This window comes from Chaetura pelagica, unplaced genomic scaffold (genome assembly GCF_000747805.2).
Source record: "Chaetura pelagica isolate M959 unplaced genomic scaffold, ChaPel_1.0 scaffold386, whole genome shotgun sequence".
In the NCBI taxonomy this organism is placed as follows: Eukaryota; Metazoa; Chordata; class Aves; order Apodiformes; family Apodidae; genus Chaetura; species Chaetura pelagica.
The window spans coordinates 3213856-3232492 of record NW_009953703.1 but is presented as its reverse complement, the minus strand read 5'-3'; the positions used below and the strand labels follow the sequence as shown (position 1 = coordinate 3232492).

At 38.5% G+C, this 18637-nt stretch overlaps 1 protein-coding gene across 1 annotated transcript in view; it reads right to left on the bottom strand.

Moving 5' to 3' along the window:
- NCKAP5 (NCK-associated protein 5) overlaps positions 1–18637 on the bottom strand; it is a 337214-nt gene that overhangs the window by 109793 nt on the left and 208784 nt on the right. The window contains exon 5 of the mRNA XM_010000398.1: positions 12077–12167. Within this exon, the coding sequence (XP_009998700.1) occupies positions 12077–12167 (91 nt within the window). The remainder of the gene's footprint in view (positions 1–12076; positions 12168–18637) is intronic.

Sequence of the window (18637 nt, the reverse complement as noted above, 5' to 3'; positions counted from 1 at the left end):
CCTGCTGAAACTAAAGTGGAAGCCTTCTCAAAGGACAGGTAGAAGAAAGCAGAGGTTATGACATCTCATCACAGAACGGGTAGTAAAGCAATTTCTCTCAGAGTAAACTCCATGACCAAAAGAAGTAACGCATTTATCTTCTCATTAAAAGATTTGAAGAACTAGTGGTATAATCAAGAATACACGTCCTTGTTTACTATGACATGTAGTAGAACACCTCAAGATACTCAGCACTGTTATCCCCAAATGAGTGTTTTAGTGCAGCTCACATATTTTCAAAACTAGCTTACTGCTGAATTTCAGAATTGCAGGCATGGGCTAAAAAGGTCCCTGATATGTCACCTACCTGGAAAAGCTGCAGAATAGAGGAAAACATTACTAACCTTAGACATTGTGCTTAGGCATGCAGTTTGCCAAGAGTGCTGTCCTGTCACGTCAACCAGTTCTACAGGGGTGACATAAAGAAAGGTTAGAGTGGAAAATCCACCCTCAAGAAAGGGAACAGGTGCTTCTCAAACACCCCTTGTGCTTAAAGGCAAGTCAAGTAAGAGGGAGGACAACAAGGGCTCTTGGAATGACAGAATCCTCTTAAGAGTGAAAAATACGCTAATACCAAAGGCAGCTGCCGGCTGGGGGGAAGCAGGAAGGGGCAGAGAGAGAGTTTTGCAAGAGGAAGTGTTTATTTCCTCCATTTTGTTAATCAAGCCCTACAGAAAGCTCTGGAGTGAGCATGCTGAAGGCAACAACGGCACATTTAGATTGATATGTAAATATACTCATTCCTTTTTTTTCCCCTAGGATTCCTATACTTCTTCTGCCACCTTGACTAAAGACCATTTTTTCAATCTGCTAAGCGGTCTCTTTTTGTATGCCTCACATATTGCACAATTAGAAGCAGGATGGGCTGTGTAGCTGAATAGAAAAATACTTTCCAGTTCAGAAATCCAGCAAAGGCAGAGTAAGTGCTGTCCTGCTGATCAATGCAGTTTCGTTTCTGTGAGAAAGTAACAGATGGAAATGGTCCTCTGGAAACAAGCTGCACAAGTAAAAATAAAATAAATAATAATAAAAATGGCAAAATAAAGCTCTTGGCCTCCCCAGACCAATAAGAGTTTGTGACATGTGCCTGTACCACAAGAGGATGCAAACACAGCAGCCTGATGAGTATTCAAAGAGCAGAGGCTCATCTACATCTCTAATGGTCTGTGTCAAAAAAGAGACAATGAAAATATTAAATATTCAAATCTTACTAAAAGGAAAATAGGCTTATGCTGCTCACTGTAGAACTGTTCCCACGGAAATTAATGAGAAACATACAATCAGGTCCCACACTGTGTAAGCTTCTCAAGTTGGTTTAAGCTGTCACTGCTTTTCTGAAACCAACAGTATTTTGCAAATGTAAAACAAAGTCCTGCCTTGACCATTATATCTAAGAATTCAGTATATTCTATAAATCATACAAATAGCACACTGATGGTGAACCCTTTGAACAAACACTACAGGCCATATAGCCAATAGAAAACAAGAGATGAAAACAGGCTCTGCAGTCTGGAAATGGCAAGCTTTCTAGAATGAATGAGAAGACAGGTACCACTGAAGACACTGGTCTATGAAGCTGTACAATGCAGTGACATGACTGAGACTTAGCAGAAAGCTGGTTTCCAGTTAAATCAAGTTGGAAGGACGAGTATAATGCTCCCACTTTTCACTAATAAATACAAGAACAATGAATGAAGAGAGCATAAAATTCACCTGAAATTCCAAATTTACTGGAATTCATAGAATACCAAAGAAGCAAGTAGAACATAAAGCCAGTATTCTCCCTTCTGCTCACCTTTGAAAACACTGAACAAGAAAGTGTTTTCATTGTTTATAAACAAAAGGAGTAGCTAGAGTGATAGAAAAGATCATATTGAAGCTTTCAAAAGGTAAGAGACCAAACTTCCTATTTCAGAAATTATCTCCTCCTTCATTCCAAGAAAGGCAAAATGCTGACCTTCTGGACACCATATTCTCAATGGGAGCTAGGTTCTTGAATCACAGAGATATTGCAAAGTTCACTGGACAACTGGCTATAATGAGAAAACAACACAGCATAATCTAATCCTGATGTAACTGGACCTGGACTATACAGTAGGAATAATAAACAGCAATACTACACAAGAACATGTGACAAATTTCTGCTTGAACCAAACAAGAACTAAAGAAAGATCAAGATCTTTGAAATGCTGATTTCCCCAATGAGCGTTGGATGACATGAATTGCTTTTCTGGAAACTGATAAGTCATAATTAGAGATGACATCTTTGCTTATAGAAGCCAAAGATCATTTTCATGTGATAAACACAAGTCCTCCAGAGAAGTGAAGTTTCAGATGCACTGAGGTAAAGATTCTTCAGATAAAAATGATCTGTATTTCAATTTTGGGTGTCATATTGTGATGCCTGAGTGGGATTTTTTATTTTTTTTTTCTGAATTAGTTTTAATTTTTCAGCTTCTGGAATGTGTTACAGGCAATGGTTTTATAATGGTGACAAATTCTAACAGCCTGCAATTTTTTTTTAAAAACACACTTTAATCACACACTTAACCCAGGGATAAAATATATGTTGAATATATAATTAAATAGTGCTCACAATTTCTCATAACCACTTATTTGAGAAAAAAGCCCTCAAAATTATTCACAGTGTAGCTATTAACAGAACATATACAGAGCCAATGGTAACAGGCATCCAAGAATCAAATCAATAATAACCCAAGGTAAGTGGTTAGCTCTGTATCTCAAACATACAGCATTTTCCAAGGTGTCTCAGGAGTTTCCATAGGACTTGCTAAAAAAGATTTGTACTAACTAGTTATCTTTGATTTCAGCGACTGAATCTGGTGATCCAGGTATACTATACACTTCTAAAACTCCTTCCTGCTATAATAAAGGCAGACTCTTAACCCCAAAACCCAACCTGCAATTTACAAATCCACATACAGAATTGTTTATGTAATAACAAATTGTGCATGTTGTTTCTTGCAAGGCCCTTCTACAGTCTTCATGTATTGTTAGATAATGTACTTTCAGTGTTATTTCCACTGCAGACCTCCTAGACTGAGAAAAGAATTTTCAGACTGTTGATGTAGATAAAAACTGCAGATGAGGGCTTCTTTGTACTTTCATGAAAAAAACATCCTCAAGCTATGCATAAGTAGCTGTCTGTACAGTCTGAGAAAAGGCAGCAATTGCTCCAAGGACCACTGCCTTAAAATTCCAACAAGTTTAAAATAGTTTTCCAGTGGCACCTGGCTTCCCTTTCTCCTCCCACCATGACCTTTTTTTCCTTAATCATAATAAACATTTGTTTACTGTGGCTCAGTCTCTCTTAAATACGCCCTTTGAAATTTTGCAATATCTTTTTGCAGTAATTTTGCTTTATAACCTATTTCATTTGGCAAAACCTGAGATGAATAAAATACACTTGGTATGTTAACTCAGTAATGTGGAGCAAGACTGATGAATTCACAAAGTCTCCCCTGCAAGGTGCTTGGTGTAGGAGTAGACACTAATGTCACTGTGACCTGAATATGTCTGTTTCATTTGAAACTTTTTACATTTATTTTCTTTATTTGCTAATGGGAATCCCATTGAACACCACAACCGTAATGGAGAAAACAAGTTGGAATATGACTTCTGATTCTACCTTGCTTATTTCTATCTATGCATTCAGCTGTTTTCTCTTGCTTTATTTTCCCCCAGTGGGAGGACAGTCTAAAATACAGCTTTGGGTTAAGATAACACATCAGCAAGTGCAATAATACTATTTTTTTGTTTAACAGCTTTTGTCCAGATCAAGCTGACCACAACTGAAGAAAAAGAAAGGAATGAACATATGTCACAAAATTTTACAGAAACATCCCAAATTGTTCACAGTTTACCATTACTGTTGCCAGGAAAAACATACAAAATTCTTCTTTTTCATCTCTGGATTTCACTTCCAAAGTGAACAGAGTGAGCCTCAACATTCCCTAGATTAAATATGTGTGATGGATAAAAGATTAAAGTACTTTCTCTGTTTCTAATACAAGCCTCCTACCACCTGCATATCAATCTAAATGGACTACATATTATTCTTCACTCAAACCTCTCCTCACTAGAGTACAAGCTATCACACCTACTGAGAAGTTCTGCAGTAACATTAATAAATTTCCTGATGAGACTTTTATTGGCTGTTCCATGCATCAAAAACATCTATTTCTTTTGAAGTTCCAATCAAAAAGGACTGTAAAAGAAGAAAACCTCCACAGTGAAGTTCACTATTAAGTGTACTTATTGGGTCAGTGAGAGTAGATGGAGCATCTTGTCTTCAGGTTCCCAGCTGAACATCAGGCCTGGGTGTCAAAGTGAACTACGTTAACTTTTCAACCACATATTGCTGTTGACACCAGCCTGTCTTTCCTGAATGGACAGTCACATTACCAGCAGCACATTACCACCCTGGCTCCTGGCACTTCATCCATCAGAAGCAAAATCACAGACTGGCCATTGTGGAGGTGCCTCCTCCAAGCCAGGTGTCAGGTGTGGTGGCAGGGCAGTGTGGCAGCAGCTCATTGTGATTTTTGTTCTACTGCCATTTCAAAATGGAAGGCTTCAGCTCCATTCTGAGCAGCTAAGTTAGCAGCAGCAGAAAAAAAATCATTCTAGAAGCTAATTATGTCTTTACATGTGTATATATGGTACTACAATATGCAGTGTGATTTTTCATGCAGGTATTCTCTTACAAATTGGTTCATTATAGTACCACACTTAGAGTAAACATCTTTACTCCCAGGAAACTTATACGCAGCATTTAAACTTTCCTGAAGGAGTTTATAGGTATTAAAGCAACTACACTTGACTAAAGTGACAGTATTAAAATACCTACCTTTGACTGAAGTGCAAACAAGCCACATTTTTCTGAAAATTAAATTCAGCAAATTTTATGTAACAGCAATTAAGGCAACAGAATTACTCTGGATTTAAATTGCTAGCAATAAGCCAATTTTTCTTCCTTTTGCAGCCTTTCACTTTTTTTTTTCCTCCAATAATGTCTTTTCACTATTTGGATAAAGGCCAAATTTCTCTTTTTAATGAAATGAAAAACTTTGAGTGCAACTTTATTTTGACCACCAGAACACCCCCTAAGTGCTTATACTTGTTGATCCAGTTTTCCATAGATGGTTTCTTTAGGGAATGCTACAAAGAAGCTCTAAATGACATACTTGAAAGTGAGTATTAACCAGTATTTTGAAATTACAGCAATATATTAACTGACTAGTCTCCCCGTAAACCAATTGCAGAAGGTTACCTGTGGGATTAGGACCAAAAAAAAATAATAATAATAGTGTAATATTACGTAACAAGGAAATTTTTTGTAAAAAAAGTTGGCTTTTCTCACAATCCCGTTAGGAAAACTTCTGAAAGAAGCTCAGATCTCATCTTTACATAAAAATAAGGTGAAGCAATAATCATTCTGAATCAGATCAAAACTCCAACTTTTCAAATATGTTATTATATCTTAGATCAAAACTGAAAGTAATGTGAGTGCACATTCTTTCAAAAATAAATATACTGGTAAACTGGCTACTGTGTTCTGTTAAAATAATTTTCAGAAAGAGAAGATTTGTGAATACAACTTCATCTCCCTTTTTTTCCCCCTCAGAAATTTCCTTTCAGCTTTTTCAAATTTAAAAAATAGCATTGCTTTCTTCTGGTTTGAAAACATGAGTGTATCACAGTACAAAATGCAGTGTGACCAATATCTGTATGGAGATCTCAGCAAAGGGAGAGAGCAAGTGAGTTGGCTACATATAAGATCCAGCCTTGGAATACAAAAACCTCAAACGAGGACAGGAATACAAACTGTTTTTTCAACTTCTATCACTGGACAGCTGATTGCAGAAAATGGACTCTATTTATTCTTTCTTATTCATTATCCTAACTCAGAAAATGCAAAGAATTATATAGCTAGCAATGCCTCTTATTTCTTTGTCAGAGCCTCTTGCCCAACCAGAATCTCTTCAATACCAGCCCAGGATGAGCCATGCTGGTCAGGTCAACAAAGCACACCTGGATCCTGGCAGGGATCTGGAGAGGCTACAGAGAGGTAAGACCCCCTTTTTACATCTTTTGGTCAAGAGCCAGAAGACACTACAGATCTGGGAGCTCTGAAAGCAGTTGCCAGATAGGAGAAAGAGAGCAGGGCTGGAGGTGTCCCAGAGTACCAGGGCAGCACCCCAGCCTGGTGCCTGCTCAGCCCTGCTGCTGGGAGCACAGGCTGGGCTTGCGTGAGGAGTACATGCAGACACAGCAAAACATGCCAAGATACCAGCATCTCTCCAAGCAGCAGAGAGATTGTCTTAAAACTGGTATTTGCTATCAACTCCAGGAGGTTACTCCAGTCTCTTAGGACTGCCAAGCAGAGGCATATTATTGTTGTATTATTTTCTCTCACGTACTTTCCCTGAATTAGAAAAAAAGGCAACGAAAAGAACTCCATTAAGGGCAAGACTAAGGCTGCAGATATCCTGCTGTGCATAAATAGGAAGTCCCTGGATGACCTGTGTCTGTCAGGCTATGAACATCACCACTTTGCTTTCCAGTGAGTGCCTCTGAATTTCCCTTATGCCTGTTTTATACGTATGGGGTTCAGGCAATGTATATTGGCTGATTGTTGTGGATTCATTCCACAAATAAGAACTAGAAGAAAGATAAAGCAAACACTATGTTGCAGAGGAAAATCTAAATGCATAATTACGATTGGTATAATACCACCAAATCAGTCAATCTTCACCACTTGCTACTGCAGATACATAGAGGATTCTGGGAAGGAAAGAACAGCTTGTTTTCTGAGAAACAGGTACACAAATGGCACATTTCAGTGATGAGACTTTGTTGCATTAAACGTAACTCTACTGCTCTCTTACTGTAATACTAACAATCAAAAAGGGGAAAACTATTTGCACATGTGTTCCTTGCAACAAGACTGTAATTTTGAACATTGTCTAAGGAGCACCATCACTCCCCTTGGGGGCAAGAATCCAGTCTCAATTCAGGTAAATATGGGAACAAATATTTATCAGAATTTTTTCAGAGTGGTAGAAAACTACCAGAAGAAACACCATAAGGAATTAGTTGTTATTGAGCTAGCTTTGGATTTCTCTATATGGAAAAGCAGTTGAACAGCAACTGCTTGTGCCCTTGACAGCTGGGGATTTCCAGTGGAGCTGCCAAGAGTGTGAGTGGCTCCTCTTCATTCATTCTCTGGGAGACAGAAAACTGCTAAGCTTTGTCTAGCAATATTCTCCTTAGTCGCTCAGGAGGCCTGATTGATTCAGTCTCCTGTGTGCACTTCCTATCCACAGATTCAAGTTTAATTTTAAGGATATATTTTATCTTCCTGCAATAGAAGTTAGCATTAAAGTCATGTGGATTTCAGCTAGGGAATTTAAGTAGTGCCTTTTTTTCAACTCATGACCATGTCCCATCTATAAAATGTTACGTAGCATTTGCCTTAATATTATGATCACATAATTTTGTGTTAAGATAAAATTACATTGCAAATAGTTTTTCTTCTCATGAAAGAGCTGTTAACACCAGCAGCTGTACAAATTAGAAGTGACACACACAACAAGTGTTCCACATTGGAGTCTCAAATAAAACAAATAATTGGGTTGATCTGGTCAACAATGGCACCTGTAATGTGCCTGTATTGCTTATCTCACCTCCCTGACACTCGCTTCAAAGCAATTGGCAAAACGCTCCAGACTTCATGACTGAGAGCTACAAGTCTTGTAGGACTGGAATAATTTTATCTTGGTATTAAAGTGATCAGTATTGAGTCTTCAGAAAGACTCTAAAGTCTTTTTTCCAGCTTTGGATAAGGCAGGCACATGCACACATAATTATCACAGAATCTCAGGGGTTGGAAGGGACCTCGAAAGATCATCTAGTCCAACCCCCCCTGCCAGAGCAGGGTCACCCAGAGCCCATCACACAGGAATGAGTCCAGGCAAGTTTTGAAAGTCTCCTGCGAAGGAGACTCCACAGCCTCTCTGGGCAGCCTGTTCCAGTGCTCTGTCATTATATCCAGCCACAGGGCAGGAAACAGAACTGAACTTTCTTATGTTCAAAACCACTCCAGCATGAAGTAATGATTGCACTGGTGGTGATGCCCTGCTAAACAGACACATGAAGCTGTGTGCCATTCTTCTCATGGTTGTCCTGGTTTGAGGCAAGATGAAGTGAATTTTCCTTTTACTGTTTTGTCTTGGGTTTTTTTTCCTCCAGTGAACTTCCTTTGTAAGTGGAACATAAGTTTTCCAGCTAGTGGACTGATAACACTTGAATGTTTATGTTACTGCCAAGAGACTAAGGACACTTTGCTCTACTTGTTGAATCTGCTGCTTCAGATACTGTAGCAGCAGAAGAGTCATATCTGCAACCCTCCAGCAGGGAGAAGTGGACTAGACAGATGGCAAAACTGACCAAAGAGAGTATTCCATCCCATACATAAAGCCAGGGATCATGGAAGTCAAGCCCCTTCCTTCCTGCTTCTTCTTCCCTTCTCTTCCATCCATGCCTGGCATTTGGGGAGGACTGCATCTGTCCATCACCACTGATCCCCAGGCCTGTGCATCCCTGCCCCTCACAGCTCTCCCCTCAGCTCCTGTCTCTCTCTGCCACTCCCTCCGGCAGCTCCGGGACATTTCAGACCTGCTCACAGCTCAGGAGATGCCCTGGGAGCTGCTGGGGGTGAGGGGAGGTGATAGGGGTTTTGCACATTCCTGCACATACGTTCATCTATTTGAATATATTTCTTTTATCATTAGGATTTAATTAAAGCTGTCTAGTTTAGTTTTCAATCCAGAAAGTCTCTCTTGTTGTTCTCTCTCTCCTTCCCTACCTGGGTGGAAGGGGAAGGGAGAGCATTGTCATTGGTTTCATTGCCAACCCTGAGTCAAACTATGACAAAGGTGCACACTAAAGCCTGAGAAATCTCAGTTATTATTATGTAAAATGATAACAGAGGTGAATCTTATTTACAATCCTGCTTCTAAATTCATTTACCCTAAAGAAATTACATCATCCATCTGTAGGCCCAGCAAATTAAATTCCCATAGGGCAGCTAGCTCTATGGAAAGGGCTAGAATATTTTGCTTCAAGCCAGAATCCTGGCAAGACCTAACAAAATATTGCAATAATACTGCATGCTCTGGACTCCATCTTATTATTCTTCTTCTAACATGATCACTATGCAACAGTTAATGTTCATTAGCAAGAATATTTATTCTGGAGTCAGGCATATTGATATTAAAATAAGAACTCAATTTCATACATCCCAGAACAATAATTAGATTTGTAAAAAAAAAAAACAAATATGTAGACAATGGTCAATAGATCAAAAGCGTTTATTGCACAGAAGTATCTTTTATGACTACTCAGATATTAATGTGAATAGGCTTCACACACTAAAACTAACTTACCATAGTGTCAGTGAATATAGGACATATGTTGATAAGTCTTGTCCTTATTTTTTATGAAATACATGGTTGTGACACCACAGTAAAATCTGATACTCTGCTGCAGTGAGTATTGATCATACAGTTCTGATCATATTGTAATCACAGCAAGCAGGTATGATTCAGAATATGTTCTATAAGGCAAGTGATTGTGGAGGATGGCTTTAAAAAAATGTTAGTATTTATGCGTTCAATAAATTTTGTGTATTAGTATGAGTATGAATACACATCACTTGGAACATAGATGATAAAAATCTTTTTTTCATGTGTTAGCTCACATCTATACTTCATTTACAAATACAGGATGATCATATGGTTATCATGTTCCCAAAAACCTGAATACATCAGTGTTTTTAAGAAACATTACTTAGGCTGTACACTCCAGTTCTATTCCCATTTGTGAATTACCCTGTCTGAATGCATTAGGAAAGATACAAATGAAATGCTTCTGTTGCAATATTGATGCCTCTGGCCAAACCTGGACACAGTATTTCCAATAAAATTCATCATATATTTACATGATATGTTTGTCTGTGATTTCCACAGAATTGCTTTCAATAACATATTAATGATTCATATAATTATTTATTTATATGTTTTTCAACGTTTAAATACTTTGTAAACATTTCAGATCACAGAGACTTTGCCAACTACTGTTTTGAAGAGCCCTTCAGGTAGTAGCTTGCAGTATTACGTAGTTGTTGTTTAAATCACACCATAGAGTTTTCATGGTGTGAGTGAACAACACACTTGCATCAAGTGAATCCAGTCCTGACCTACATAGCAGGGAGCCATATGAGGGCAGGAATTTTTATGTGAATGGAGCCACTCCTTGAAATTCTTAGAATACAAACTACTTGTTCAGAACTTTGTCAAAGAAGTGAAGAAAAGGGATGTGAGGATTTATGAGTCAAAAAGACATTAAGAAAAAAACCCACCAGGTTCATGGATATGTTCCATATTCTTGACCTGTTTTAACAATAACAGACTGGTACATGATGCAGTACCCTTGCTATTCCTCCAGGAAGGGGAAAACCACTCTCTTGACTCATGAATTAGGAACAGAAATTCATATGCAAAGAAAATTGCATACTGCCAACACGATAGAAATGAAAATTGCTAAAAAATAACTTGGCCCTCAGTTTGACGGAAAGAAACCCAAGGGCTTTTTTGCTTTCTTGCAAAAAAACCACCAAACCAATACCCAAAGAAGCTAAAAACAAACTGTGGTACCTCCTTACTGTGGCCTCCACAGTGAGACAACATACAGAGATGCAATTAAAAAAATAATTCCAGCTGTCTGTTCTAAACAGAGACAAGTAATCCACCCGAAGGAGAGACTGACACCAGGCCTCGTTCAGAACATCCACTGTGTGGTGGCAGGACTGAGCAGCAAGAATGTGTTTAAATTCTGACCCAAAAGGAGGGAACTGAGTATCATTTTTGCACCCCAAAAGGAAAGTGAGTAAAATACAGATGCTTTTATCCTGTTTCTAAAGGCACAATGTGCTATTACAATTTCAATTAAAAGTTTCATTTTTCCTGAAATTAAATTTTACAGGCTACCATTTTAACAAGAAAAATTTATTATTTTGGAAGGTTCTTTTCCCGTCAATCTAAGTTTAAAATAGAAAATTAATTACAGTAATAAATACTGTTTGATATACATTTTTGTTTAGCTATATTACTGTATTTTTGATCCATCTATGGTAAGAATGGATTTATATAACTAGAATTTTTGTAAAGTGTTCTATCTGAAAGATTGCTACCTCATACAGACATTAATATATTAGTTCTCTATTTTATTTCTTTATATGAAATGCTAATTCTGTTTAAAAAGATACAGGATAGGACTGACTTCATTAAGGGTTTTTTTAAGGAATTCAGGTGCAGAATATCTTATTAACTGGGACACTCCTGCTTCCAGACACTTAAAAAGTCTTCCCACTGATTCAGGTTCACTGCTTCCAGAACAAAGCAATACATTAGGAGAATATAAAATTCTTCTTTTTCATAAACAGCATAAACAGACCTGGTCCCCTTTAAAAAGTCTCTAAAACCTTTGCTCTCCTAAATTCTGTCCTGAGACATCCCCTCTCTAATCAAGTAAGGCTGATACAACAGATCAGCAGCAATAGCAAACTATGGAGCTTGATATGTAAGTCTCACACTCTGAGTGGATAAAATTATCCATCACAATTTGAGGGGCAAGTTACCAAAAACATGTTTCCTAGAGATGATGCAATATATTAATTAAAACATTGTTTTATTAAAGTATTCAAAACTAGTTTCTCAGTTCCCTGTTTCCTCTGAGGAGCAACAACTGCAAATAACATAATGACAATGAAAATGTAAAAAACGTTAAGGTCTGCTGAGAGAACACCTGGTAAAATGTAGATGGTACCAACCACTACTTACTTATTCATAACTAATAAACAGAGGAAACAATGTCAGACATGTTTCTCTTGGTAGTTCTCTTTGTTTTAGAGAACTCCTCTATCCCAAGAAAACAGGTAATAAGTCACTAATACCTGATATACCTTCATGATATTGACAGTTCCTTCTCCATGCTGGCCTGGGGATCCTTGGTTCTGTAGCAGATTTCTCACTGTCTCCTCCATTCTAGAGAATGAAAATATTTATAAAAGTCAACTGTATGGAAAAAAAAATTAAGTGTTGCATTCACTGGATTTGTTCTTTACAACAGCCTAATGCATCCATGGCTACCATGAAATTAATATTTAAAGACAATCCTGGCCTTATAATGTTCTCATACTTTGTGTTATGAATAACACATTAAGGGCACTCTTTTATCTTTTGAATATGCACAGTAATTAGTTGTATTGTTGAAATCCTACTGGAGCTCAGCGACAAAACTTAAAAAGAAATGTGTGCAAAAGATATCACCTTGTCAACAGTATAACCAAACACCATGATAAAATTACTGTCAGGAACAAAATCAGTCAGATTAAAAATCAACAACAATAACCTGCTGTATTTCTAGCCAATTGTCAATTTTGGCAAATTTGGACAGACTGTCAAATACATTACTAGTATTTCCTCTGCATGGTATAGGTGCAGCAGTGTGTGCCAGCACATTTGTTTATAGAGGCACAGCTGCTGAACACAATCGCCCTTCTCTGCCCTGTGAAAGGGACATAAAAAGCAAGTGCAGGCTATGATCTGGTACCACCATCTCATGAAAACATAATAAACTTCAGTCCCATTAGTGAAACAAGGAAGGTTTTAGACGGTGTTAACAGAGACCATTAGAAGTTGTCTTTGATCTACAGGCATTCATCAAGCATGTTAAAGCTGGTAACAACACTCTCTCTCCTGAATGGAGGCTGAACAGGATACAGAGTTTTGCTCCTTCTGCTCCTACGAAATGCTGGTGCCATTCAAGGTAGATCTGAAATTAAACCCCATGGGCTTAGATGTCACTAAGGCTGACCACACATAAAGGGTCTGGGATGATAGCTGGTTTCAGCTCTGTGAGTAAGAAGAGGAAAGGGATCAAAACCCAGGGAAGCAGTGATGGATGCAGTGACAAAAACACTGGGTTTCCCAACAAAAAAAAATACTGAGTGCCACTTTCAGCCAAAGCTCACGCTTCTCCTCACTCCCCATTTCCTCAACCAGATTCTCACCCTTGTACAGATGCTGCTTCAGCTGTGTGGATGCAACAGTTTTTCTCACCCTCCCTTTCTTGTTTTCTGTTCTTTCTGTTTAAGCTGTCTCAATCCCTTGACATAGTTGGAAAAATAGCCCAGCTGGAACAAGGGCTGAAGAAGGGAAATCTGCTGAGACACAGGTATGTGGGTGATACAAAGGCAGGAAACAGAGAGGAATACCTTAAGCTATATTGCCAGATACACTGGATATTGAAACTGTGACCTTGAAAAAAGAGCCAAGTATTTCTAGGCACGACAGACCAGAACTGCCTGATGTTGTTTATTTCTACTGCATTTAGGGAAACATGACTTTTGTGTAGCCCTCTCTGCAAATGCAATTGAGTAGAAGAATTATTAACAGCATATCATTTATTCTTTTCTTTCTAAGGCAACAATCCAGTGAGACAGCAAATATTAGCTAACTGCTCTGGCCAAAAGCCAGTAACATTATCTTTGATATAAGCCTCATAGTCTTTCTGTTCTTCCAGTCTTATCAGAATGAATGATATTGGCTAAATTAGAAATAACAATGTTTTGCTAGGTTTTCTCCTTTTGAGGCAGTCAGCTATGCTATTTTTGAGAAGCCAGCACTGGGTATTCATTCTACTCAGATGAACACTGACATTTTACTTATTCATATGATGGTTTTTTGTCATTGATGTGCAGGCTTCTACATTGCCAGAATGCCCACAGAATACTTGGACCATCTGTTGACCAAATGTGAATAAAACCAAGCCAGCTCTAATCTCTACTGCAGACAGTGGTGCAGTTTTTCAGTTGCAGATTGGAACCATTTCTGCTCATAAGCTGACCTTAATCAGATGCCTTTCACACAAAAGAACAAATCATTTTAGTTCATAACATAAATTCCTGTGTCATCCTACCCAGAAGATTTAATTTCTTAGCATGCTTATAATTTAAACTTAAAATTAATGACGTAATAGAATTCTTAATTACTGTGTTTATATATGCATACACAGTTACAACTTTAGTTCTCCATGAAGTTCTTACAAATTAAAAAACAAGCAAAAATAGGAGAAAAAATAGATTCAACTATCCCTAAAATCAGAGTTTTTCAGCTTAGGCCTAATAGTATTAATGAAAATATAGTCTAGTTGCATATTAGTATCATCAGTTAAACTTGCTCAGAAAAAAAACCTGAAGAAATATTAAATTCAATAGGTCATCTTCAGTCAAATTCAGTAAGTCTATTCTAGACAACAGGCCCATCTTGTCAAATAGCCTTACAGGGACTGGTGAGCACACACAGTTTCGTGTGGCAATCAGAAACCCCTCCCATCAGAACTCAGATTTCTATGCAACAGAATAATCTTTGCAACAGAACAAAGAGCTCAGTTAAACACCATTGAAACTTTTGCTGCTTTGTTGTTTGCAGCTACTACAGAAGTTTGCAATACTTGACAGCCATAAAAAGACAGGGATAGCAGAGACACTGTCTGCATGGTCATGGCAGTATAAAACCAGCTCTGAGGGTATCTTACAAGCTTTAGGTATCTATGAAATATCTGAAAAAGGGAAGAGAAAACTAGTTTCTGTCAAACAAGGATGTGAAATATTCTTACAGTCAAATTTACTGCCAAGTTCTGATGGCCAGTTCTCTTGCAGTTTATAATCATCTGCGTCTTCACTAGCACCCCAGTTGTCCATTTTTAGGAAGGAGTGTTTAACAAAACGTGGCACAGGATAATAATCGATAATAACCATTTCATATAAATTAGGATCTTTGAAGCATGAATTACTGGCACCCTATTTTAAAAGAAATTTTTATATTATGATCTATAATATTATCCACAGTGACAGTACATGGCAGAAGGATTTAGTATAAATTCTTCTAAAGAATGCAGGAATAGTTGAGCCTCTATAAATTCAACTTAAAATCCTATGTTTTGCTCCCTGAACAAGGCTTCCAAAGGATGTGTGAATTCTGGAAATAAAGCTGAAAAATCAGGAGTATTATGAAAAGCCATTTCTACACATCAACCCATACTTTCCCTCTTTCTGGTAACCGTAAAATGTTCTCTTTGTCATGATTCTAATATCCTAGATGGAACCACTCCAACACCAGGCATTTGGCCTATGCTAAAAAAACTGTTTTGGCAAGTATTCTGTGCATTTTATGTAACTATCAAGCTGTTACAATCCACAAAACCCATCTCTAAAGCTCACCATTCCCAAGTCTAAATACTTCCATCACTGTTTTCCCCTTTCTTTACTGTTCCATTCACTAGTCTATTCATCCGAAGCATCTCACTTGGGACCATTTTTTTGTTGTTGTTACATCTATTATTTGAATGGACAATTGAAATTTTCTTAAATCTGAAGTGTTCCTTTATTTATTTTTATCCTTTATTTATTTTTTATCCTTTATTTATTTTTTAAACTATTTTCTTTAGGGGAAAAAGAAATTAAATCCCTGTTTGATAGAAGCCTCTCATGTTTCTTTACATAATGTCATCTTAGAGTAGGGAAATGGTCCTCTGTCAGCCCTAATCTAAGGATCAATTTATCAAAGAGTAAAACAGACAAAGAAATCAGGTACTCTGAAACCAGAATCTGTTCATAGAATGTAAGAACTTAAGGAGCAGAAAATATGAATACTAATATGGAAAGCACTGTCAAGATTTCATCTGGAATATTATCTGCAGTTATGATCACCAGTGTTCAGGAGTAGCTCATTCAGACAGGATTCAAGGAAGAGACAGCACGGAGCTTGTCTAGAGGAACTCAGAGTCTGTGTCATGAGAAGAGACTAAACAACATACTTTGCCAAACGTGAGACCAAGGGCTTACAGAGGTATGACTTCCACAAAAGAATCAGTAAGAAAAAGTAAAATGGGAAAGAAAATCACATCAACTGAAGACCAATGATTGGCAAAACAAATGAGAATATAGTGATTATAAATACATTTAGGTTGAAATTAGGATGTTTTTGATAATTGAAAAAGTTAAGACTCTGAACCAGCCTGCCAGGCAGAGTAACAGGATGATAAATGTAAACAGTTTTAAGCCAGAGTCAAGCAGTTTATGAAATTACACAAGGTCAAGATCCAAGTACTTGAACTTACGAACCACAGGTCCTTGCTGCTATCCCTCCTGAAACAAAATCAGTTATTCCTACATTTAAAAAAAAATAGTTTGTCCTGTGCAATTGAGAGAATAAAATAAAATTAATTTAGCTGCAACATTCAGTTATTTATTTTGTTTTTCTGCGTGAGGGGGGCCAGCAAAAGCTCTGGAAAGGAGGAAACACAATTCCCTGCACAGATGCCAGAAGGAAGCTTCCTCTGTATTTCTTGCTGCAACCCAAATCTTGTCTGGTAGCCTGTAAGGACACACCAAGCTGTAGGAGACTTGCTTTTAAGAGTTCTTGCTATTATGTTTCTGACAGTTCCGCTGCCTCCATGTCCTACCTGGCTCCACTGCTGCAACTCATGGCATGCACCAGAACACAGTTTTAACCAGGTACAGACCCAGCTGGGCATGATGCATCAGTGGTAGGCAGTCCAGTTCCAGACTTTCCCCCATTTTCTTGGGACCATCACCATAAATGGATATCTCCTTTGTGCTATTCCCTAGCAATTCTGGGACATTGTCAGAAGACCTGCCCACTTTGTGCCACTCCCTGTTCTGTCATTTCAAGAGGGCCAAAGCTGCTTCATTGGGAACTTCCCCAAAAATCAATTTTAAGACCATACAGGAATTAATCTGTCCTCAAATACACTAGTGCAAGGAGTCTCAAGAATTTTCTCATCCATCAACTCTGCAGAACCTTCCCCATTTATTTCCCACTTCCCAAAAAGGTCTTTAAGACCCCTTTCAGTTAGGTATATTGATTTCCTTCCTTGAGAGAGATGCTTCTCAGTCTGCCACAGTAATTCCACACATGAAGAGGATTTTTTCTGACCAACCTCTCAGCCATGTAGGACATAAAGATATTTCCTATCACACTGCAGAGGAATGCTGTTCTCTTCTGTCCTCTTCTCCTGTCCTCTGTAGCATATCCCTTAGAGGGTTTTGATCTCCCCAGACCTAAAACCTTTCCTTGACAGAGAAAGCTTTCCTTGAAAATAATCTGTCCCATATTGATTCACCTTCTAGCACAGGGAATAAATATTCTCTCTAGCCTGTGCTCTGTTCAGCTGCATCTCACACAGCCCTTTTTATGATTCTCCCTCCAAAGGGCAGATAGCATGTAGTTGCTCCAGCTCTAGAAGTTGCATGACAGTTTAACCCCCTTCTCTCTTGACCTAATTCCTTCCAGATTTTGACAGGTTGGCAGGTACCTTTTGCTGGGTGCTATTACCTTCCTCTTCATCACCCCCAATCTGAGGTGACAGTACTGGTTGGTTACTTCAAATGCACATCACAAGAATTCCTCCAACTTAATACCAACTTACAGTCTTATAGAAACATGTCCAAAGATTTCTACAGAATCTTACTGCAGCAGCTGAGATTTGTATTCCAGCTTTTCCCATCTCCTCGTGCCATGCAGCAGGTGCAGGACTCTTTTTAAAGTGTTGGAGAAAAATGTCAATTACAGGTCTTTCTCCATCTTTAGCTTAAGTTACTTCCATGTAATCAACGTTTTCCTGTGGGAATTTTCTTCCAGCTCCTATCTGTGAGACAGTGAAGCCTCCCACCTCTCTCCTAAGCAGTCTCCATCTTAAGTCTCTTGAATTCTATTCTTATGTATAGTATCCCTGGAGATGTGGCCTGGGTTTCAGCTCCTTGAGCTGTCTAATCCCTCTCTACTGCCTGATCATGGACCAAGGAACAGATTTCCACATGGTTTCTCAGCTTTTTCAGCTCTTGGCTCACCTGTGAATCAGACAGCATTTTTGCCAGCTGGATTTTGGTTGTCTCTTTGGAGACTCCAATCTCTCCGGCTTTGGTGGCAGACTTTTGTGCCTCTGTCCAAGCCTTGCGGCTCTCTCTCCAAACCCACAACACAACGAAACAAAAAGCTTCTGTCTGTCTCAGCTCCCAAATAAATTTGTTTGCTTACTCTTCTGTAATTTCAGACTTCAGGTAGCCTGCCAGCCACAGTTACAGCCCTGAGCCCCGCTGCTGTCCTCCATGAGCCATGGTGACTCCCCAGATAAAGTGACCCCCTCTTTCCCAGAACTGTGTCCAAGCCTGCTGTTTTCAGTGCACCTACCATGGAGATCCTGCAGCACACTGCTAGACCACTGCTCCAAATGGGTAGGTAGCCAGGAGTCACAGACAAGCTTCTCCAAAGAATTCAGATATTGAAAATGGATTTTAAAAGAGTGAGGTGATAAACTTAAAAGAGAACTAACAGATGGGAAATGCTGGGGCTTTGAACCCCAAGGGTTTTTCTCTGCATTTTCAGTTCTGCTTAGGTTGTGACATTTGTACATGCCTTATAGCAGTATG